General features: G+C 41.9%; 1 protein-coding gene across 1 annotated transcript in view; it reads right to left on the bottom strand.

Annotated features, from left to right (window-relative positions):
- Positions 1 to 22,725, bottom strand: part of LOC111155836 (AF4/FMR2 family member 3) — a 531,558-nt gene extending 508,833 nt beyond the window's left edge. The window contains exon 1 of the mRNA XM_022516254.1: positions 22,619 to 22,725. Coding sequence (XP_022371962.1) covers positions 22,619 to 22,671 — 53 coding nt within the window. The 5' untranslated portion in view covers positions 22,672 to 22,725. The remainder of the gene's footprint in view (positions 1 to 22,618) is intronic.
- Between the last annotated feature and the right edge of the window lie 2,289 nt (positions 22,726 to 25,014).

The following is a 25,014-nucleotide window of genomic DNA, read 5'->3' as shown; positions in this document are numbered from 1 at the left end:
GAGTTCCTCCCACAGATAGGTTCTTTTAAATCCACACTTTGGTCTACCTTCCCAGATTTCCACTGGCCTGCACAGTCCCTCTCCCAGCTGACTTAGGAAAAATTTGGCCCACAACCCACCCACATTCTAAATTCACAGATAAAAGGAGAAGAGAGACAACTTTGATTAGGGTTATAGGACCTCCACAGTTGACTGATTTGCCTTTTGATGCACAGAATCTTTGAGGGGAAAAAATTGTTACAATTTATCAGGGGCTGGGAGTAAGGCACTGCTCATTCATTTAATACTCATACAACTTCATGAGGCAGACAGAACAGTATCACCATCCCAATTTTATAGGTATAGAAATAAAGAATCAGATTGCAATGAGTGGCATGGACAGAAGTCAAGCCCACATCTGACCTTTCAATGATTAGCAACTCTCCCGTAACAGTCAATAGGCAACCTATGTAGAACAAAAATACCTCTATTGGGGGGAAAATGAGATATAACCTAACTGAAAGATCTTATGTATCTGAGGGTTTTTTCAAAAATCCATTTAAATGGGGCGTCTGGGTGGCTCAGTTGGCTAAGCAGCTGCCTTCGGCTGGGGTCATGATCCCGGGGCCCTGGGATCGAGCCCTGCATCAGGCTCCCTGCTTAGCAGTGAGCCTGCTTTTCTCTCTCTCCCTCTGCCTGCTGCTCTGCTTACTTGTGCTCTCTCTCTGTCAAATAAATAAATAAAATCTTTAAAAAAAATCAATTTAAATTTAAAAATTCCTACTGACATTTCTTTCTTTCATTTAGTAATTTTTAATATCTATTTCCTTGGAAAGCTTTTTAAGAGGGTTTGTGAAAGTATATAAGCCCTCTAATGTTTTCCTAATTTTAATTTTTCATCATGAGTTTCTCTCATGATCTCAAAAATTATTCAGATCCTTATAAAAGTGCCCTAGAAGTAAAACTGATGTCAGAAAAAACTGAGACATGGTGAAATGTAAACTGATGAATGAATGGATGAACTAACAAACTCTAGAACAGTGCACTGCTGTCCTAAATCCCTAAATTACCCAATTTCAGCAAGAACGGTGACTGGGAACTCCCAACCAATGACAGCCCCATAGTGATTTCTGGATGCTAAATATAGACCAGGCCCAAATTCCCAAAGCCTAACCCTGGTTTTATCACACATACTTGGCAAAAGAACGTTAACCTGATAAAGATGTCCTGTCCGGCCATGCTTAACTCAATGCCCCCAACATGTCCTGTTTCCCCCCTAACTGCCAGGGAAGAAATGGATCACTTCTATACGATTGGGGTCTAGCCGGGCTATATTAAAAAGTCCTTGATCCTGCCGCTACAACAAAAAGTGCATTGCCATCAGTTATGTTAAAGCTGTGTGATAAATCTGAATATTACACAATGAAGGAGAAAATCTTGGGCTACCTTATAGCTACAAAAGGCACATGTGAAGCTATTTGGTCACGATTTTATTGAGTACTAACGTGCAGGATAACTCAAACAACAACCAACTTGAGAAGCCCTTGGGATACAAGGTGGTATGCATTCTTGTAAAATCGCTCTTCTAACATCATAATGCATTTGAATTCCTAAGTCCTTAAACACAACACGGGTCCCCTCATTTTATGTGAAACACAGAGCAGCAGTATTTATCTTTTAGCAGGAATGTATCACTGTGAGAAAGCCCAGGTTGATCAGCTCATGTGCAATGAAGGCAAATCTAAGCCGCTGGGCTCCAGCCGTGACCTTAACCAAATGACAGGAGAAGAGTGTGCCCTATGGGCTCTAAGTTCTTACAGGCTTATTTTCCAAACCACAGCCTGCATTGTCTTTATGTTCTGGCTGAAGGACTCCTAGCCTCCCACTTGTTCACGCAGTCAAGAAGAGATTCGGCTGTTTCTTCAGGATAAAATCACTTTTGCCTGGCAGAACGGCTCTGTCCAGCAGCCCTATTAGTGCCCACTCCTTCCTCTGCAGCTGGAAACACTAACAAAGGAATATGGTTCTTAGACTTCTCCAGCACCACCTCAGCTTCTGCTCATAACGGAAACCGCCTGCAGCTAGAGCCGTTTCCATACTCAGGGAAGCTGGGGCACAGTTGCTTTGGGGAGTCTAATGAAGGCTCTCTGTAGGCTCTCTTCTCAAAAAAGACAAAGAGAAAAAAGAAAAAGAAAAATGTGCATATGATGTTAGGGGTTCCCCTGACCTCCAGGTTTAGAATCTGGCTTTATAAGGCTAAGGAGGAAGAATGGGATGGAGAGGAGAGGTGAGAGTTGCAGGAGGAGGGTGGGTGTGGGGAGGAGGGCCAGAGGGACTCAGAGAGAGAGCCAGCCCAAGTGACAGCACACTGAAAAAAGTGCTTCAGAGAGAAGCAACTTTCTGCCCTTCTCACCTAGTCTGGGAATCAGATAGTTTAGGTTCTGGTCCAGGTTATCATTTCTTAATGATCTTGAGTGAGTTCTTAGAATAAGCCCTCAATTCCTCAATGTATAAAAGGAAAGGCATTAACCAGATAACTTTGAAGCACTTTACACAGATTAACTCCTTTAATCCTGACACCAATCCTTTGTGATAGGTATTATTTTTTTCCAGAGTTCACCGTTGACAAAATAGAGTTATCCATAACTAGCCAGCAACAAAGCAGGGTATAAGAACTCAGATCATATGGTTCAAAGTCCATGCTCTTAATCATTACCATGTTGTTACTGCTTTCCACCAACTCACAGACTAGGGAGAATTGTTCTTGTACAAAAACAAACTGTTTAACATTTTGACGGTGGAATGAACGAAATTATAAAATGCATACAGAATGCATAACTACAAAATTACTATACATATAAATATAAAGTGGACAGACATTTTACAAAAAGAAAACTGTGTGCTGTCTTATACACACTGGTATCTTAATAATATTTAAAATGCCATAGAGATAACTCACTTTTTTGAGAGAAAGAAATTATATTCAACAAAGAATAGTTTATGAGAGTTAATGTTTTTACTGGCTGTTTATAGTACACTTCTTTATCCAGACATATTTATTAGCCTACTGCATATCAATTACTTTATTACCAAGAAATACAGGAAAGGAGCATACAAATTTATCAATGTCCATCTCAATTTGGGGAAGGCAATGAAGATACTAACCATGATACTAATAATAAACTAGAAAAAAATGCTTAGGATTGTAGAATTACCTGTAATTCAATCAAACACTTTATTAAAACACTCACCAAAAAAAAAACCACCCCAAAACCAAACCAAAACAAAACAAAAAACCTTCCAAATAACTATCAGGTTGTCTTGAGCATGTCATAGCTCTTTTTCAAAGCAAATGTGTGAAATCCCCTACAGCACCTTGCTATCCAAGAGGGACAATGATGTAAAACATCTTGCTCATCGCCTCGGCCATGCCAATCCCCAACTCCATGCCCTCACCCAAGGTCCTGGTCACCTCAATCTTACCCACCCATTACTACAACATGAAAGCTCCTCATCAGGCCCTTTACCAACCTTTCAATGAACTCCCTAAACCCTAAATTCCAAAACCACTAACACCACAGGACTGGTACCATTCCCAAATCCATTAAGCAAAATGGGTCTGCCAGAATCTTCCAGGACTATAGAACTTTTGTACTTCACTATGAACTCCTAGTTCCCCACCAGGGGAGATACAAAGACTGTATCCCCACATGATTCTGGGAAGCGGCTAGATTTGAGAACACCTGGACTACCAGATAGATATTAACACTTAGTGATAGGTTCAGTGTTATTTGCTGTAAATTGGGTGAAATAGTTGGGTGGATGACCTCCAGGGCTTCTTCCAGACAAGCTAATAGCCTGTGAGTCCAGATTCTAGAGCTATTTCATAGATAGTGCTTGCTCACCAACCAAAACTTCATGCTTCTTTAAAGGAGGGACCACATTACTCTTCTGTGTTTCCAAGCTAGCTTCACACTTAGTAGGAGCTCAATAAACTTAAGATCATGAGTTTCTATGACTATGTCCTGCTGGCTGAGGAGAACTGGTAAGCTGAGCCACAGATGCCGCTGAATGGCTATTTGGCAAACCCTATGCAGATGCTGGTTTACATTTTGCTCCAAAATCATCTCCTACAGAGGCTTGAAGGTATTAGCACTTGACTGACTACAGTCAGAAAATTGCAGCAATCACTTTTTCTAACCTTAGGGTACCAAGAAAGTACCAGTTTTGACTTTGTTTATTTGTTAAGGAAACCAGAGAAAACCCTTATGAAGAACATAACTGATTTGGGAGAATTATGAAGCCTCTTGTACTGTCATAATAATTCACATATCTAATAGAAGGTAATGGTGAGAAAAACAAGACAATGGTTCTTTTTACTATAATGATAATGGTATGATCCAGGCAACAGTTTAAGTCCAGAAAATACATTAAATGGGCTTACATCTATTACCAAGCTCACTCTATCAAAAAGAGGCTTTTCTAGCTGGCATTTTGGAGTTTCCCAATGTCTGGCTAGGAAACCTTCTCAACAAAGAAGTGTGCCATCATTGGAAAGTTAAGGTTTACAGAAACTAAGAAACAATAATGTTCCTTACATTGATATAGGCTTGAATAGTTTTTGAGTCATTTTCACATGTTATTCCCCTTAAGCCTCTCACAACAGCCCTTAGAGGCAGGCAAGACATACATCAACTGCATTTTACAAATGAGGAAAAGAAGCCTAGGAGATGTTAAGAACTTTCTCAATGGTGGAACTGGAATGAGACCCCAGGTCTTCACATTCTATCACTGAATCGGAGTGTCACAGAGGGGAGGCAGATGTGTGATATCTGGCCAGGACAGTGGGGGTTTGAGTTTGCTTTGCTCATTTTATTTTGTTTGTTTTCCTTTGAATTTGGGTATACTGAAGCAAGGCTGCAAAATTTCCAACTGACCACAGGCCCCATCACATCCAATTATGTAACTGCTCCAGATATTTACTTGGTCTCTTTGGCATCTAAAGTTATTTGAATTTGTTCCCCTGTGCTAAGTAATTATATTTACCTGTTTATATAAATATAAATAATTGTATCTTACCATATTATGTAATATCTTTTGAGAACATTCACATACCATATTTTATTTGCTCCTCATAATTCTATTTACTGATTATAAAACTAAGAATAAAAATTGAAGTGACCTCCACAGGGTCAGGACCTAAAATCTGAATGTGTCATGTAAGAAATAACATGATGTGGGAATTTTTAAGCATACACCAAGGTAAAGTTCTTTTTAGATAACCATTACGTAAGTGTCTGAACTTAGGTACTTAGGTTGGCATATTTTGAAGTTTGATTATCACTAAAAGGACAGTCATCCGGAGTATGTTCAGAAATGAAGTTTCCATATTTCCATGGGGCCAAGTCCTGGGAAAGTCATGTTCCTCTGTTTTTCTTTCCAGTGTTCATGAGTTTCCAATAAATTGGCAGAAAGTCTTCCCAAAAAAGGGAAGTTATTCATACTGACAAAATGAATCCAGCAACATACAAAAGGATTATATGCCATGACCAAGTGAAATATTCCAGGCATGCAAAGTTGATACAACATATGAGAAATCAGTCAACATAATAGACCACATAAATAGAATAAAAAACAAAACCCACATGGTTGCCTTCATAGACGTCTAAAGTCTTTGACAAAATCAAACGCCTTTCATGATAAAAACACTTAACCAGAAATAAAAAGACAAACTTCTTCAACGTGATAAAAGGCATCTATGAAAACCCACAAACAGTATGGTAATAGTGAATGACTGAATGTTTTTCCCCCTAAGACAGGAATAAGCAAAGAAAGAATATGTCTACTTTTACCATTGCTAATCAACATAGTACTAAACATTCTAACATGCCAATTAGTCAAGAAAAAGAAATAAAGGTATCCAAATTGTAAAGGAAGAAGCAAAACTATCTCTATTAACAGATAAAATGATCTTGCACATATAAAATCCTAAGGAATACACAAATATACACATTCACTCACTCACACACACACACACACACACACACACACACTCATTAGGACTAATGAGCACATTCAGCAAGGTTGCAGGACACAAGATCAACATACTAAAAAGAAAGTAAAAATATCAGGGACCCACGATCTCATCACTAAATACTAGCAACTAAAAAGCTTATTCTTTTAATTTCATTAATCTCAACCTGAGATGTAGAATATAAAATTCAGAATTTATTTTGGCTTCAAATCTATAATATTTGGTTAAGAGAAATGTTTCCTGGTATACCCACAGTTCTGGAAAATGTGGAGGGAAAGATACTTTTGTTTATAGAGCTAAGAAAATTAAGTGATGAGAAATAGAAAAGAGTTTGAAACAACAAAAGAAATTCTTTCAGGCTCACTAAAGAACCCTAAGCTGTTCAGGTTTTACTTTTCTTCTAATAGGTTTTCTTCAAAATACTCCATAACAGTTGCAATTAGTTCAAAATATTGCATCTTGGTGTTCATACAAACTAGAAAGTAATGGCTACATTTTCAGTTATTTAGTTTATATTCTTTGGCCCAGTCTCCCAGAGATTCTAAACACCATTAAGTACTTCATAATATTGGTGTGGACTGTTTCCTTCTTCAATTTCATTAGAATTAACATAAAAGTGGTATCTCATTCCAATAATATTGAACATGCTTCTTAGATAACATAAACTGAACATACATAGAAAGGAAAATTGTTCATTGTTTCAGAAAAGCATTACATTTGTTTCTTTTCTGAAGATTTGAATACAGAAGCCGCCTACTCTAAAATCTAGAAGGTGTAAAGTGAACCAAGAGTAAGCCTAAGCTCGGAGGGGGTCCTGCTGGGTTCCAAAAAAATCGTTTCATACCCTTTACCCTCAGGATCTCAATAAACACAAATTCATTCATTCACGTCAATGGTCAGTTATCATTCCCTCTGTATTTGTAAGTTACCACATCTTTTGTTGCTCAATTTTGTTCTAAACAAAAATCAAGGGGTGCCTGGGTGGCTCAGTGGGTTAAAGCCTCTGCCTTCGGCTCAGGTCATGGTCCCAGGGTCCTGGGATCGAGCCCCACATCGGGCTCTCTGCTCAACAGGGAGCCTGCTTCCCCTCTCTCTCTCTGCCTGCCTCTCTCCCTACTTGTGACCTCTGTCTGTCAAGTAAATAAATAAAATCTTAAAAAAAAAAAAAAAATCAAAACCAGACCCAAGTTATAAGCAAAGCTTCAGTTAAAGAAAACATTAATGTAGGTTTTCTTTTCCTATAAATCAGGTAGTTTATTGCTTGATTCCCTTCCAATTTATATATAGATTTTTTTTTTAAAGATTTTATTTATTTATTTGACAGAGAGAGATCACAAGTAGGCAGAGAGGCAGGCAGAGAGAGAGGAAGGGAAGCAGGCTCCCCGCTGAGCAGAGAGCCCGATGCGGGACTCGATCCCAGGACCCTGAGATCATGACCCGAGCCAAAGGCAGCGGCTTAACCCACTGAGCCACCCAGGCGCCCCTATATATAGATTTTACTCTTTATTCACAATTTGATTCTAATTATTAAGTGGCAAACAAAGTCAAGTTATTAATTGAAGAACCTGGACATAATAATTGAATAATAATATTCTCTCTCTACATATATAGAACATATTCTATATATATAAAATAAGGCAAATTGCTTAAAAATGAAATATAAGTAAACATATGCTTTCATAAATTATCTCCCTACTATTGTAAAGATGATAACATGGAAACTTGGACTGCTTTATCAAAGGAGGGTATCTGCATTTCCTACTGATGTAAGGCTTGGGCTTATGACTGATTATTAGGCCAATGAAATGGTAGCCTTAATGATGTATGCCAAATACTGCAAAAGCTCTTTCATTCCCTCCACCAAGAAGATGGCATGTTCCAAAAAAGGTATACTCTGTCAGCCTAAGTCCTAGAATGAAAAAGGCACACTAGGGCACAGCTGACCTTCAGTTGCCACGTAATATGGGTAAGAATTACACTTTGAGATTGTAAGCCACTGAGATCTAAGGGTTATGACCACAACATTGCCTGACAAAAGCTGACTAATACAAACTACAACCCTAGCACTTAACCCACTTTGTCATTTTAATTTATCTGTAAGTAGAAAGACTTGAGGGATGTCATAAACCACCTTTAGGAAATGTTGATTTCACAATTCAGTATGAAAGAAATTTGTACTGACTCATCTTAGTTTGCCAGAATCAAGCAATATGATGTAAAGCTATCCTTATATTCTGTAGCAGCAATTAATGGAGTGATAAGAGAAGGGAATCAAGAGAACAGAAAGCACCCAAATCCGAAGTCTACAGTAACAATGAATATATCACTTAGGTTCACTGGACAGATTGCAACAGGCTGTCATCCAGCTGGAGAATCTGAGGTCATTCTAAATCTGAAACTGGGGAGCAATCATATCGGTATGGATAGAACAGAGATAGATATGAGGTCAAGGTACAGTCATCTATCTGAAATAGTAGAAAAAACTCAGTTTGGTATTGATGAAAAGTTACTAGAAATTTTGTCACTAGGGCTATCCAAAGTCATTGTTCCTAAGTCCACCTGAAACAACTCAATAATATGACTGCTTCACCAATTTTCAAGTTCTCTGTTTTAATTGGTTTTTATTTTAATTGAAATGCATATAATTTAAAAAAAAATAGATTTTTCTTAGCACATACAAAGGGATCCTTATACTAACACTAAAGAGGATTGTGAAGTCACAAGAAAATATTTCTACTCTCAACTGAAGAAAGTATCAGACTATTTTCTGTTCTTATCTGCTGTAGTCATTAAATAAACATAAGCCCAGACCTGAAAAAAAATTTATCATTTTTTTTTTTAAAAGATACAAACTGAAAGAGTGACTCACATAAATGCTTCTAAATATGTTTTAATCCACGGAATGGATACAGCCTTTGAAAACAATTACTAATAAAAACATTAAGTAACCATGAGAAAAGAATTAAGAATTAATAATAACTTTACCATATTCTGAGGCTCCACTATGTGCCAAGCTATCTGTGTTTATTATCTCATTTAACCTTCAAGATGCATCAGTGGCACAGGCATTATCTCCATATTATACAGGAGGAAATGGGCTCAAGAAGGTTAAGTTACTTGCTCAACTAGAAGATGGCACAGTCATAATCTTAACCCACTGCATGCTGGCTCCAAAGCCCTTGGCCTTCCCATTATCAGATGGTGTCTTTCTGGAATTTTGTCACCAAGTAGATTTTTACCCTACCTTGAAGTCTAATTTGTCTTATACTCCAGGATTTTTACAGACTTAAAATAATCTTTGTCATCTGTTTCAATATGTCACCATTCCTTACACCAAGAATCTATTAATTTTATTTCCCCTGAAGTGCTTCTGACATAAATTAAGCCCATTTACTCTTTCCATCATCAAAGCAACACTTTTTATAGAACTAATCCTATAGCTAGAAGAGACAGTATTTCTGTAGAAATGAAAAAGAAATTGTAGAATAATCTACATAAAAAAGAATCACCTCACACACAATTTCAGATTACCTTCATACAGTAGTTGTAATCATTTTATTGCTGCATCATCATTATCATTATTAATAAAGTTATATATAGGGGTTAATGGTAGATTTGACCAGCTGTGGTGAACAGTTGTTACCATTTTCTTCATCCATTAAGCTTGTCAAAGTAGTGGTTTTATGAGAATACAAATAATTAAGAGAAAACAGATATAGACAATGTACTTTTATACATTTTAAACACTGACAAAAAACTAGCAGCTAAAATGGTAATTACAATCTTTGTACAGTAAAACCTGTTTAATTGAAATTATAGCCCAAAATACACAACAACTTGGTCACAATATATTATTCCTTCTAAGTTAAAAAGTTCAAACTCATTCTTCAGATGTTTTTCCATATGTACTTCACTGTACCTGCTACAGACCATAAATAAATGCAAATGAAATCACAAACACTGTAAGGCTGGGAGGGACCTCAGAACTCATGCCCTATGATTCTGTCACCAAGAGATGCTTCTTCTCTGCTGGTGACCACATGCGCGGCCTGGAACATGGCCATCTGGACTAAAACCCCAGCTCCATAAACACTAGTTATGAGCCTTTGGATTGAGTTACTTTGCACCTTTGTTTCCTGCTCTTGATATAAAATAGAGAATAACAGAACCTACTCACAGGTTATGAAGATTAAATGAGATACAATGCTTATAAAGGGTTCAGTACACTTCCTTACATATAAGAAAAACTAAGAATCTTTGAGGCCAGATGGGCTAAGTGTCCTTCTCAGGAGATACAGCCATTAAATGTCAGAATACCATCCTGGGGCACCTCACTGTCAGTCTTGTGTGTTTGAAAACACTTTTTTAAAATCCGTTTTAAACAGTCCTCAATTAGAAAAGTCTACAAATTTTTTCCTGGCTACAGAGCTTCATCCAATTACTTCCAAATCAAAATTACTTTTAACAACACTCTAATTAAATTACAGATGGTGTGACAGAGATTTATGCTAAAGTGATGCACGCAGACTTTTCATTCATTAGTCACTTATTCAAAACTGTCCATAAAGCATTTATTATTTACATTTTAGAGTCTAATATTTGATACTATCTTCTTCTCTATGGTTCCATGCTCCATTTCTCACAGATATTTGTTTAAAAAGTCTCTGCCACCCGCAACGTATCGACATCTATAACCACCCACGAGCTCTTCCTCTTGGCTTGGCCCAGCCTGCCCTCTTCCTTTTCTGAGACATGCCTCCATCCATTTGCCCCCTCTTTCCCCTCATAATCTCTACTTCCCCACTCCCTGTTCATTCTTGCACCCCCATGGCCAGCCCTTCAACCACCTCAATCTTCTCGTGTTGACTACTCTAAAGCAATTGACCAGGGGGACCCCACTTTCTCATGGTCTCCTACCTCTCCAATCACTTATTTTCAACCTTCTTCAAGGGCTGCTTTCCCTCCCACTGCCCCTCTGTGTCCTCAGCTTAACTCCCATTCTCTCCCCCTCTTCCTGAATAATCTTGCCCAATCTCACAGCTCTCATCAGCGCCTGTATGCAGATAACTCCCAAATCTTTATTTCTGTCCTAACCTTCTCAACCATCATTATCATACAGTAAACTTTCTACAGGCAATTCTACCTGGATGGCCCAAGGCACTTCAAATGCAACCTATTTAAATCCAACCCCTTCATCTTTCCCCATTCAGTTTGCTCCTCCTCCTATATTCCCTACCTCATCACACAAGCTAAAAGTTCTAAAAGCATCTTTGGTTCTTCATCCTCCCTCATTCCTCTACTCAGTCAGTCACCAAGTTCTGCCCACGGAATCATCTAAACACATCTCCCCGGCCTCCCCTCCCCTCCATCCTCATTGGCCTCATCTTGGTGGCAATCAATTCCCTGACTGACCTCTGGATCCTTACAGTCACCAGACTCAACCATGGACAATGCCTTCTAGAAATAATGGTAAAATGCAAATGTGACTATTTTGTTCCCTACCCAAAGCCCTCAATAGCAGGCTATCACCTACTGGAAAATGTTCAAGCTCCTTGGAATGACAAGCAAGGCTCTCCGAGGCCTGGCTCCCAGAGACCCTTTCCCCCCACTCCTCTCCTGCTATTCCTTATCTTAAATGCTTCACACCTGCAACTTACCTGCATTCATCATTGTTCACAACACCCTATTTTTCACATTTTGTCTTTGCTTACCCTTTGCACTACAGTACCTACCCACATTCCTACTCCCAGCTTAACTCCTATTCATCCTGTAAAACTCCAATTAGATGTCATTGTCTTCAGGAATCTTCCCTAAAACCCCACACTGGGAAGGGTATCCTTTCATGTACTCCACAGGATTCCCTATTAGAGCATATAAAAACTCTACTGAGATTATTTGAAATAATCTGCTCCAGGCTAAAGTATAAACATACCAAGGTCTGGAAAAGTGATCTATTCACTTTTGTGTCTGGTTTAATAAATGGTTGTTCATCTCAACCCAGAAACCTATAAATCTAGAGGAAGAAAGTTACAAAGAGCAGCTTAAAGCATCCATACTGTGTTACATTATTGTTATGTTTTAGGACTTTAAAATATTACTTTTGTCCTGCTGAGGGATAAGAGTGAGGAAAAGAATAGGAACTAATTTATGTAACTAATTATCTACCTAAATATTAGGAACTAAAATACCATACTTCCTTTTTAGACTATAAATATTTAATTTCCATACTGAGAACTGTTAATTCAGCCTTGGAGTATTCATTCAAGATGAGGGGAGGGAGGGGAAGGACAGCTAGGTAGCAGGTAAAATACGCCAGCTTTCCCACAACAGACCGTTTTCAGGTATTGCACTCACAGTAAAAGATTAAACTCTACTTATTAAAAACAAAACAAAACAAAACAAAAAACACTCTAAAGGAAAGTCACCTTAAAGATTCATTTCTCAGGGGAAGCCATGCCATATTCTGGAGAAGGACCAATCTTCAATGACCAGAAAAGAAGTAGGAGAGTCCATGTGGTACCAGCTGAGCAGTCCTGTCCTACACATGGACACACTTCTGAGGACTCAGCAGGATCTGCACACAACATCTGTCCTGAGCTCTGAATATCCTATAGCAGCAGATGTGTCTGGTGCTCAGACGCAGCATGGACTTTATCTACATTACCCTAACCTGAGCCCAGACAATACAGGCCAGGTCAAAGGCTTCATCCTACAGAGTTATATATCCAGAGGTACAACTGGTATACCACAGTAAAATATTAAACCATTTGATTTTACATCAAAAAGAGGAGGCTATCACATATGGATGTCAGCTGGAATAATGGTTTTCCCATTACTGCTGATGCTGCTACATATTTCCTCAGGACAACAGACAACCCATATATAAAGGGTCCCACCTTCCCATTAGGTAAGTTCTCATTTCTACCACCGCTGCAGACCATGAGAAGAGCTGGCAGGACAATCCAGATAGTGGAGGGACCAAAACACTCCAGATCCCAAGCCTCTATTTCAGTGAGCTGCAGAGTCCATGGACCATGAAGATACACGGTTCTTAGCCTGAGGTAACATCCTCAAACTCCAACAGCATTTTCCTGCTTGGCAATTCTGAAAAATGACACCAGTTGGCTCCCTGCCATGGAATATCATTGGTATAAAAGGGAGCAAGCAAGGAAGGACCATGCTGATGGCCTGTCTTCTCAGTCAAAGGCCAAAAGCCTGAATAATGTAACCAAAGTTCAGGATTTAGCTGACCATCAACAGTCGTTTTTTTTCTTCTTAAGGAACTCTTGTGTGTTTCTTGTCCGGACCCAAGAGAGCAAACCCCAGACTCTGAGAGTCCTTTTTTTCCCGAGAGTTGTCCAAATCACCTATTCTGCTATCTGTATTATATATTGATGGCCAATAAACAGTGTTTTCTCTCCTGTAAAAGAAAACACACTAATTTGGTAATACTAGTACAAACCAAGGCAAAAACCAAACACTTGCATTCCTTATTATGGGCCTGACCTATCTTCATGCTTGAGGGAAATAGTTTCCATCCCTTCCTCAATCTTAAAGAAAAGTTAAATTAGTGGAATAATTACAAGAAATTATTAAACACAATTAGCACCATGGCCACTAGAGGTACAAATGAGTCTTGCCACAAACAGTAGGCTAAAAGCTACCATAAGCTTTCCTCTGTGGGTTCACATGTGTCCCAAGACTGAAAGATTTGAACTGGTCACTATTATTCCTGAAAAGCCACCTTTCTTTTCCAAATCTGAAGTAGTCACAATTGTTTAGACCCAGTGTGGCCTGCTCCTATCGGCAACAGTCTCTTAGCCATTTCAGAGAATGGAAATGGGTATGTGTGCACGTGCGCACACACACACACAAAACCTCATTAAGAAGATAAAGTAAATAAACTCCCTTCCAGTCTCACGGCCCATTCAAAGTCAACTGTGCTGTATTTGCTCACATAATCATTCCTATCGGCATTTATTTTTCTAATGAAACAGGACTGGAAATTAAGCCCAGAAACTGCAGCACTATCTGACCACCTGGTGGACTCAGGGCACTCTGTGGTCAGGGCTGAGGGAGAGGGTAGCTGGCAGCGCTGGGAGAGAAGGCTCCCACCTGAGGTGCCAGACACTCGTCCCTGGTTCCACTTGGAGTTTGAGTTTTGAGGTCTCCCAGAACACGAGGAAAGTTGCAATTTACAGCCATGGCCACAGGGTAGTGCCGTCATTCTGCAAATAGCTGCCCTCTTCCCCACCACTGCCACCTCCCTCTCCCTCCACACCCTGCCTCCCCAGTTCCCTCCCAAAGAGAGAGTGGCTGGGAGAGAATGCAGACATTTGGTCTGCGTCCTGGGCACCTACAGGAAGGACTGAGATTCCCTGACAAATCCAGAAGGGCCTATAAGACCTGGTAGGTATCCAGTTACTCTGAGCACTCGCTCCTGACACAAAAGGACTGGGGCCTTCCAAGGACTGACAAGAACTGTAAAGCTGTAAAAAGGGATTAGCCTATTTATCACAAACTTTGTTTACTCAGGCTTTTATGTTTATTTACCACTGTATCCCCACTAGGATACAATTAACCACCCCCTCACTCATCAAAGTTGTATCAGAAAGACCCACAAAAATAAAATCAATGCTGCATCTAAACGTAACTTCCTGACATTATGGAATTGTAGTGTTATAACGCAAACCCTCCCCCCCCAAAATAAAGAGAAGAAAATGCAGTATTTTAAAAGAGCTTCTTTTTAAAGAAATTTTTGTCCTTTTAGTTCTCACTACTCAAAGTTTGGTCTACTGACCAGCAGTTTACGAGGGAGCTGGTTAGAAACGTAGAATCAAAGGCTCACCCTGGACCTATTAAATCATAATGTATATTTTATCAAGATCCCTAAGCTATCTGAAGACGCGTTACCATCTGAGAAGCACTGGCCAGAATGATAGTTAAGTACACTGACCTGTGTTCTTAGAATAGTTTTCTAAGCCCTGAGTCTTTTCTTTCTCAAGGTACATTGTATAGAAAAAACAAATGTATCTTGAAATTGGAAAATAAAAACAGATTATTACCCAGAACTGGTAATGATCCACTAAAGGTTTTTTCTATCTAAACTGCCAGGTAACTAATTAACATTTCAATGAACACTGACAGAAAATTTGTTCTGTCACTTCATAACTCAGGTAAACAGTAGAGGCATGACAACAAAAATTTAACCAAGACCACCAGGCTTATATTACAGCACTCCAAAGGATTTCTGAAAACTAATTTCCTGTCCATAAAGAAAGGAAAATTAAAATTATTTTCAGCGTCAAGGTAACACACAACTCTAAGCTTAGTTGTTATATTAGTGGTCTTCAAATTACGGTTCCTTTTGTTTACCTCAGCTAACAATGAGCCCCCTGGGAAGAAATTATGTGAAGAAGTTTAAGTACCCTCTATGCCATCCTCCACATGTGAGTGGAGAATTAGAAAGGGGAAAAACACACAAGCGAAAATTAATGACTTCTGTACTTTGATTCCCGCTCTCCTACGATAGGAATGATCAAAGATTTTTAAGTTGGAAGAACTCAGATAACTTACTGTTGTGGGTCCACTGACCCAGGAATCTTCCTCTACTGAGTAGCTGGCAGGGCATCTATAGCTTCCTATTGATAGGTAATTGTTACCCTCCAAGACAGCCGGGAAACAACCCCTTCAGGTACTCTCATACCCACTGACCTTACCGGTGCCCTTAACCCGGAACAGCTCAAGGCTCCCTTCCCAGTGAAAATCCTTCAACCCCTCCGGCCCCCTATCATGTCCCCAGGGGTTAGTTTCCGTAGACTAAACCCATTTCGTTTCTTGGATGGTGTGGTGTCCTCTTACCCTGGTAATAACTGTGTATTTTGTTTCTATTGAAACTAAATTATGATTAGCCTGACATAATTTAATGAGACCCACAATGCCAAATGAAGTCATTTGATGTAATGGGTGGTAATTCAATACATTCTCAGTGAAACATCAAAGATTATGTAATGGTTAATATATCTACATATGTTAGTAGTACAACCACAAGTAAGGGTGTATTTGTCTGCTAGACTATGATATACAACTAAGAAAAACTACCAACCTCCACTCTAAATCGCCCCTGGATCCCACTGCCAGGGACAGAATTCTATACCAGATGGATGACCTGACCCAGCGTGGCCTTTCTGTATCCCTCCTTGTTTATGATAAAGAGACTTTTTAAGGAAGCGAAGGGTATTAAAAGAACTACATTTGGCATTCACAAAGCAATTGACACTTTTATTACTTAACATCACAACCTTATGAGGTTGGCCAGTATAAGTGCTGTCATTTTATAAGTGATTAAACCAAGACTGAGAATAGGAAATGAGAAAAATCGTGAGCTGCCCAGGGCCAAACAGAAAGCAAGGTTGGAGCCAGCTGAATTCAGAAACCTCAATTAAATTCCCAGACAAAAGAAAACGGGCAACATTTAAAATAAGTTTTATGGATTTCACTTTGAAATAAAACAAGGAAACATTATGTTACCATTAAATGATATTAAAATAGTCTTTTATGGCCTTGATTTTGCTACCAAGACTTTATTTTCAAAATAAAGAAAATTTAAACAGGCAAACTTATTCCAGGTTAAAAATTCCATTTATACACAAAAAATCTTGCATTCCTTTCGAGATTATTTTTTCCCTGATTTGACTGCTATGCTAACCAGTATTATGCCAAAGGACCTCGTACAAGTTGCTCCATCTAAAGTGTCATTGATTAGACCCATTCTGGTTCACGGAGACATTCTCCCAAAATAGATACTGAGCATTTTATAACCCTCCTACATTTTCACAAAAGAGAATCTGGAACACAGGAAGGAACCACTTCCCCACACATAATACTCATCTTCACTGTCATCAGAAAGCATGTGGTTCAAATTCATCCACACATCCAGTGTGCATCTTCTCTGGTCAGTGTGGCCCCCAGCCAAAGCCTGAGTCCTCCACTTCAATACCATGCATCAGCCAGTCTTCCCACCTGATTTTCTCCAAAACACACCTACCCACAGCCAGGCTGATGCTCCTTACAGATGGGAGCAGCACTCAGCTCCCTGCCCCCAGCACTCCACAGCTTCCTATGGACACCTCCTTGCCTTCTGCACCAAGGCAACCAGACCCCTTCCAGGCTGCAGCCCACAGCCCCCCTTCAAACTCCTAGCCCTGAAAGTCACTTGTAGAAACATTTTCATCCCTGCAAATGCTGAGGTCTTTCCTGAGCTCCAAGTATGCTCTGGGGTTCTCAACCAAAGAGAACCACCACTGACAACCATACAGCCACCGTGGGCCACTCAGAATGAGCACAATCAACCCGCCTGCCTCTAACAGTCACCCTGCAGAGAGCGTGTGAAGGGTCCCTGCCTGCCCCTCTCCTGCCTTCTGTGTTCTACTGAACTGCTTTAACCCCAAGAGCCCACAACAGGGAGAGTGGTAGGCCTTAAAAGGTTTGCTTTGCTGGGGCTGTAGGAAAAGGGTAGCTGAGGGTCAAGGTGAGGAATCTGGAGCAGTTTTCTGACCCTATACAAGACCCAGGAAGCCTAACTAAGAAGGCATGAGTGAAGCCATGGCTTGGGCATGTCCACTGGCAGTTGATTTGAAGAGGACCAAATGTGTCAGTAGGTACTACTGCGAAACACCCCTGTGTTGTTAGTGGCTCTGCTTCATTCCGCCTCCCCCATAGAAATATGGGGGTGCAAAGGGTTTTCAACCCATGAGAAGATGGAAAAATCTGTAAAAAATAGAATGGAAATAGAAGATAAAATATCAAAGTGCATCACACAGAGTAAGGGTAAGTGTTATTTTGTGAGAGTTGTTGCAGTTATGTGTATGTGTACCCACAAAATGTCAAAACGTTAAATGATTTATTATTGTGAGTCATGGTCTAAAACGTTTGAAAGCCACTATTCTATAGTACCTATCATATAATAATGCTTAATACTCTATGAATGCTTGCTGAATGAGCAAATTGATAAGTATGAAACAATCCATTTATCACAACTTCAAAGGTTCCAATTTGAAAGAATATAAAGTATAATGCCTATCTGAACAAAAGTAGATGGATTCTGGCCTATGGGAAGCTATGGGGGGGTGCGGTAAGAGAAATCGGAATATTTCTATTGTATTTCAATGGACTTTTCCCCCAATAACTAAAATGTTTTATATTTAAAGAAGATTAAAGACAATTTTGTCCAACTTCATTTGTAAAACTTTTCCCATTCACTGAAACTACCTACTGATTACAAAAGTTCTGCATCTTTAAAATGCTTGGTATAGGTAATTCCATCATGATTCATAAAAGGATCTTTCAGAGACAGCATGAAAGCCTTTGTTCAAGTTCTTTCTTTGCCCAAATACCCCGACCCCCACCATCTGTAAAAATCCCATTCATCTTCCAAGGCTTAGTTCAAAGGCCACGTTTTCCATGGAAGCGTTTTGTTGTTGTTGTTGTTGTTGTTTTAACTCAATTTTTCCTCTTTCTTCCTCTACCAACCACCCTCGTCCCAGATACGGTCTTTCTGAACCACCAGGGTTGAAAACTTCCTTTTTTATTTGTATACTCATCTCATTCCCCACTAGATAATCACATGTATAACCCACAGTTCACTCATCTTTGTACTCCTTATAGCAATCAGCACAAGGTCTTATACTTAAGAAATTATCAATTAATATTTAAGTGATCAAATTAATATTAAAGTGAACAAATATTAAGTGAACAAATTAAAGTAACGGTTAGCCTGTTAAAAGGGATGGGCATTATTTTAAAGGCCCTAAGGAAAGGCATCTATGTCCAGCAGCTTATCAAAAGCTGGTGGAGAACAGGAAGGAACAGATGGCAAAAGAGTGAGAGTTTGACAAGAGGTGCTGTTCCTCAGGCTATTAGCCACTGCAAACTTACTGAATCCCCAGCTCTTTGGAGACCCAACTCTACCCAATGAAGCTATGGAGTCAGGTGCAGGATAAGTGCCTTCACCTTGTTCCAAGAGTTCTACTCTGGCTTTAAACCAGAAATGGGAAGTGAAATTAGAAGTAGAAATTAGGGCTACCCTTTTCAACTTTAAGGCTGAAAGGAAAAACTGAAAGAGCTATCTAGTCCAAAAGGCCTCCTTTGAAAAATAAGCATGGGTGTTTGGGCAGAATGGGGGGCAGGTACAAGGAGGTGGAGGAGATAGTTCTTGAATTACTTGATTTTTTTGATGATACTGAGCTTTTCTCTTCAGACTGTCTATACAGTCATTTGAAGGCACTTTTTGTGACCACTAGACTCAGCTAGGTCTGGTTCAAAGCCACAGTCACAAGTAATAAACCGCAATTTGGGGGGGGGAGACAATGCATACCAACTGGAAAGAACTATTAGGAATTAAAATACCATTCTCCTTTGCCATTAACCTGTACCTTCCCCCACACTATACAAAGAAACATTTTTTCCTAAGATGAACTAAAACAAATTTTTAGTGTTTATTTTAAATTTATAGATATTTATAAGTTAACTCATGTCGGGCAGACATGGTTTGCTAAATCATGGTATTTTTTTTTTCAGATTTTTAATTTAAGATCAGAATCTTTAGGGTTCTGACCTTCTCTCTCTTTGGTATTTTAATAGAACCTTAACTTCCAGTCCATCAAGGTTTTGTTTTGTAATTAACTTCAGAGCCGCCCTCATAAACTGGGAGACATCCGCAGTACTGTAGAAAATGCACACGGTTTAGAGTCAGAAAACTGAGTTTTGAGAAGTTAATGGTTGGTTCCAAAAAGGCTGCTCCATTTCTGGATGTGTGACCTTGGGCCGATTACCTGATCGTCCCCACCCTCAATGTGCCAATCTGTAAAATGGGAATAGTAACAGATATTGCTTCCTAGGGTGGTTGTAAGGGCTAAATGAGCTACAACATGTAATGCTCTTAGAACTGTGCGTGGTAAACGGTAAACAATCAGCCAATTTAGTTTAAAAATTTTGCTCTCAGTGCGCGTGGGTGGCTCAGTCAGTTAAGCGTCTGTCTTTGGCTCAGGTCATGATTTCAGGGTCCAGGGCTCCATGCTCAGTGTCATCTGTTTCTCCCTCTCATTCTGCCCCTCCTCCTACCACTTGTGCACACACATGCGCACACTCTCTTTCTCTCTAATAAATAAATAAAATCTTTTTAAAAAATTCCTCTCTCATTTGTTTTATGGTCTCAGTAGTGTCCTTTTACCGTTCAAAAACTCCATTTCCTTATCTATAAAATGGGACTCCTATAATTTATCACCTCCAAGATTATAAGATTCAAATAAGAAAAAAATGTTTAAGAAAACATGTGACACACAGAAAGTACTCAAATGTTAGTTATTTTGGATCACTTATAAACTTATAAATAAACCATAACACTGAGTTAGAAAATACCATGCAAAAACTCATCCCTAAATGGAGAACATATCTATGTTAGAAATGCATCCTCAAGAAGTATGGTTTATCATTAACTTATCAGAAATATATAAGCTTTTGTAAAATGTAAATGTTACATCTGCAAACTAGAAACACGCTCTGTCAAGCCAAAACTTCCCACTATACTGTAAGCAAGAAGGCCGCACATCTTCATAAGCCAAAGATAAACTGATGCACTGATTAAATGCCGGTTGCATGTACAGCAACTTTTAAAAAATGCTTAATTTCTTTCATTAAAAAAAAAGAATAAATGTACTGTTGGTAATGTAAATTTCAAGTCAACGCAACAGATATTTACTGTGTAACTGTGCTCCAGGTAACCCAGCTGGCAGCTAAGGGTGCAAAGAGAAATAAACCTTAGACCCTGTGCTGGAAAAGCCCCCATATTAGAGCTTATAATTTCAAAATATTACTTGTAAAAGTCATGAGGGGGTTTCAATTTGAATCAGCAAACTGACAAGCACCATAAAAACATGCCAAAGCAGTAAGTTCTTCCCTTTGACTGAAACACTGTCTTTTAAAAGCAAAAGTCATCTCTAAAGCACAGTTTCTATCTAGAAAACTATTGAATTTGTGCCAGAAACCGACGTTTCTAAATGTAAACCTGTAAAATAATAGGTATCTGTAAATGAAAGGCTGAAATAACCCCAGGAGCAACAAGACAGTAATTAGCAACTTTTATAGAGTAATAACGTGTTTCATATTCTTTCTACACTAGCTCTTTGAAGTTTCCAGCGTAATGTATAAAAGTTTTATTACATTAGGTCCCATCCTTGTGTATTTTATAAGCACCAGCATTATGCAGAGCAAGCTGTAGTTACTCATCAACAGATCTTTTATAAGAAACTGCTCAATAATGCACTAGCTTTGTGTCCAGTTTAGTTTGTTACACCTGGCTTTAGAAAGATAAAAGTCACTAGAAGGCTATCACTGGAAAAAATCACTGGAAATAATCCACATATCATCCACATAATCTATAAATCTTAGAGCAGTTTAGCTTTAAAATTGTACATTGCATATTCATGTGCACACCACTTGCAGTTTTAGACACATGTGAACTCTTCACTGAATTAAAGCAAAAAAAAAAAAAAAAAAAAATTACCAGAGGCAGAACAGAGCGCAGTTAATATGCTTGTTCCAGCAGATGTTCATTCCCGTAAATATTAAACATAAAACAAGTTCCTCCAGGAATATGCGGGCAGTGATTTTACCACCTGAATAGGGCTGGTTGGAAACATTTAAGGGTGGGGGTGGGGGGGAATAAGAGGGATGCCGAAGCAGCCAATGGGATTTTTAAGAAACCCGCAACGAGAATTAAACTGCTTCTAGCGGCGATTTACCTACAGCAGCTCCTCAATGTGAGAACGCGGAGCAACAGATCCCGGAGTGCTCCCCGGGCCGCCCGCTCCCCAGGCTACGAGCTGTGAGCGCGGAATAAAGGGACACGCGGGGCGCCGGGGTGGGGAGGAGTACAACTGTAGTGAGGTGTGAAGAAAGGGCCCGAAGGAATTGTGAACCTCGAGGAAATGAGTCTCCCTGGGCCAAGGCCTCTGGAATTCCCGCACGGAGAAACACTCGCCCCCTGCCCCCGGTGTTCACTTTCCATCTCGGGTGGGAGCGGGTAGGAGACAGAGAAGATGCAGCCTCCCGGACCCGGCGCCTCCAGGGAGGAGGCTGGAGCATCCTCTAAGGGCACTTCGCAGCAGCACCAACTCCAGGGGGTCGCTGGTGTGAACCAGAGGCTCTTAAAGAAGAGGGAGGGCGCAAATGAAGCGAAGGGAGGTGAGAGGGGCTGGGGGCCGAGGGGTGGATCCCCAGGCACTAGTGACACGTTCTAGAAATCGGGTCTTTTTCTCTCCATGGCTGCGCTCTGCCCCCCCGGCTCCCCAGATCACCAGCGTCTGGGCTGGGGCGGGCAGCACCGGGCGAGAGAACAGGAAAGAGGGCAAGAAGACGGGGAGGCGGCCGTGCATCCACCCAGGGGAGACAGGAAGGAGCCGGCGGGGGGGCCGGGGGCGCCCCCGACCCACCCCACCCCCACGGCGGCCGACCCCTCCTAGCCCCCAGCCCAGGTAAGGGCGCGCGGGCCGCCGCGGCCGCCCCTCGCCACTCCCGCCTGCCCAGGCGGCCGGCACAGGGACTCACCACAGCGACTCGAGGTCCCATTCCTGGAGCAGGGCTAAGTCGAAGCTGTCCATGGTGGGAGGTGTCAGCGCCGCCGCTGCCGCCGCCGCTGCCGCCGCCGCCGCCGCCGCTGCCGCCGAGGCTCGGGCCGCCCGCGCGCTGCAAGAAAAGGCGCAGCTCAAGGTGCATCCCGGCCGCGCCGGAGCGGCCGCCGCCCGCCCCCTGCCCGCCCCCGGGTCGGGCTTCCCCGCGTCCCCCGCCTCCGACTCCCAACCCGCCGGGCAGGCGGTAGCGGCCAGCGCACTCACCCACTCTTCGGCTCGCGCGCAGGCACACTCAGGAGAGAGCGGCGAGCTCGCCGCGCCGCCGCCGCCGCCACCGCCTCGCCCCCCTCCCTCCCCGCGCCCGCCCCTCCTCCCCTCCCTCCCGGCGGCCCGGCCCGCTGCAGCCGCCGCCGCCGCCGCCGCGGTGCTCTGCGCCCGCCCGCCCGCCTCTTTCTCCTCGGGGAGGCGCGTGTGCGCGGGCGAGGCCGAGGCGCGCGCGCGCCGTGAGCCCCGCGCCGCGCCCGCCCCGCGCGCCCCTGCGCTCTCCGCGCGGCTCCCCGGGGTCCCGCGGCGCTCGCAGGCCGCGCCGCCCCCTCGCCCCGCGACCCAGCCACCCGCCTGACCCGCTGCCGCCCGGGGCAGTCCCGCGAGTAGGGGCGAAGGGAAAGGCTATGGTGCCGAGCGCAGGGGGATGCTGAGCCGGGCCCGGCCTGCCGCATCTAATGCCTTTCGCCCTTGCCCGACCCCACCCGGCCCTGCCCGGGCAGCACGCACTTCTCTTAGGGCCCAGAATTCCCGCGACCCTGCCAGGCGCCCCCGTGGGCGGTGTGCCGGCTGCAGCCCTGCAGGGGGTGCTAGGAAATTCCCTGGCCGCCCCAGGCACGGGGAGAGTTAACTGAACTGCCTGCAGCCGCGCTGTAAACAAACCGTTTAAAATATCTGGAGTCAGTAAGTTAAGTGAAAGGGAGGAAACCTCTTCTGACAGGACCTGCAGTTTGGCCTACAGTGGGGGTCCCACCGTCCTCCAACTGGCCGTCCCTGAAAACTAACCTCCTTTCTTTTTCTTTCTTACGGGGGTGGGGCAGGCCTCTGGGTGTAGACTGCTAACTTCTCACCCCATCTCCTGAGTGACAAAACTGTCAGCTGGAGGATGATAGAGTATCATTGTGGCTCCTAAAATTCAGGTCTTTTTTTATTATTACTTCCTTGATTGTAAAGAACATCCCCACCCCCCTCCTCACTTTTACAGACATGCTGAGAAGTCCATGCTTAGATCAGGGCCATGGCTCTGTTTATCCACAGCTGGCCAAAATCAAAACCCCTCCTCAGTTCCCTGACTCTCTCATCCTCTTGGCCACAGTTCTGGAAGCCTCACTCAGGATTCTAGAGAATTCCTGGAGAGAGTGGCACAGAGCATTGTGGTTATATCCCATCACTTGCACCAAACCCCCAATTTCCTGCAGCACAGAAGTCCTTTCCCATACTCTCCCCTTTGTTCACTCTCAACAAGAAGGACCACCGACTGGAGCCACCAGAAATCTAGACTCTTCTGTGAAAGTCACAGGATCCCTCCATCAAACCTCCTCACCTCCCTGACCTCTGAATGAGGATTATTAGCAAATGAAGTTTTGAGAACACATAGAAGAAGAAAAGATCAATGAGAATGCTTACCTATTTGGGATCCGATTACAAAATGCTCAGCCCTCCTTTCTTCCCCTAGCTCTGAAGTACTTTCCTTTATTAGCATCCATAACTAGTGTTCAAATGTAAAACAATAAATTAAGAGAGAGTATTAACATAGTTTGAGAAAATGGCTTTGTTATTTTACAAACTGACAACTCCCAGCCCCTAAAAACCTCCCTCATTAGTTGAAGGTAGTAAACAAGGCTACAACTGAACAAAGAGAATGTGAATAGAGGAGAAAGTACAGGTGTGAAGGGCTGTCTTCCCAAATCCCAGCCTACAGTGCATTTGGAGAGAAGAAAAAAAAATATGTCTTCCTAATGTCTCCTTAGCATAATCTTTGTTGGAAATGTTTGCTCTGGCAAAAGTGAGATGCCTGAGACATCCAGACAGCATTCCCAGGAACAAAGGATGGGGGTGGAGGGTGGAGGAGAGTGAGAAGAACAGCCCCTCTCTGGAAGAACTGCAAGTTCCTCGGCCTGAACAAGAAATGCATCCTGTCCTGTGCTCATGGCTGCAGCCTGGAAGCTTCTCCAGAAAGGAGACCTCCCACCCCTTACAGAGACCTGGCTTTCCTTCCCTTCCCACCACATCTGTTTATACAAAGGAGGGCAGCTGGAGAACAAACAGAACCATGTTTACTGGGAGTCCCATCCTAAGCTTGAAGCTTAAGATACAGATTTGCCTTCA

The sequence above is a fragment of the Enhydra lutris genome, unplaced genomic scaffold (assembly GCF_002288905.1).
Source record: "Enhydra lutris kenyoni isolate GAN:26980312 unplaced genomic scaffold, ASM228890v2 scaffoldscaffold44, whole genome shotgun sequence".
Lineage (NCBI taxonomy): Eukaryota > Metazoa > Chordata > Mammalia > Carnivora > Mustelidae > Enhydra > Enhydra lutris.
Note: the sequence above shows the minus strand (reverse complement) of the source record. Positions and strands in the feature narration are given on the sequence as shown.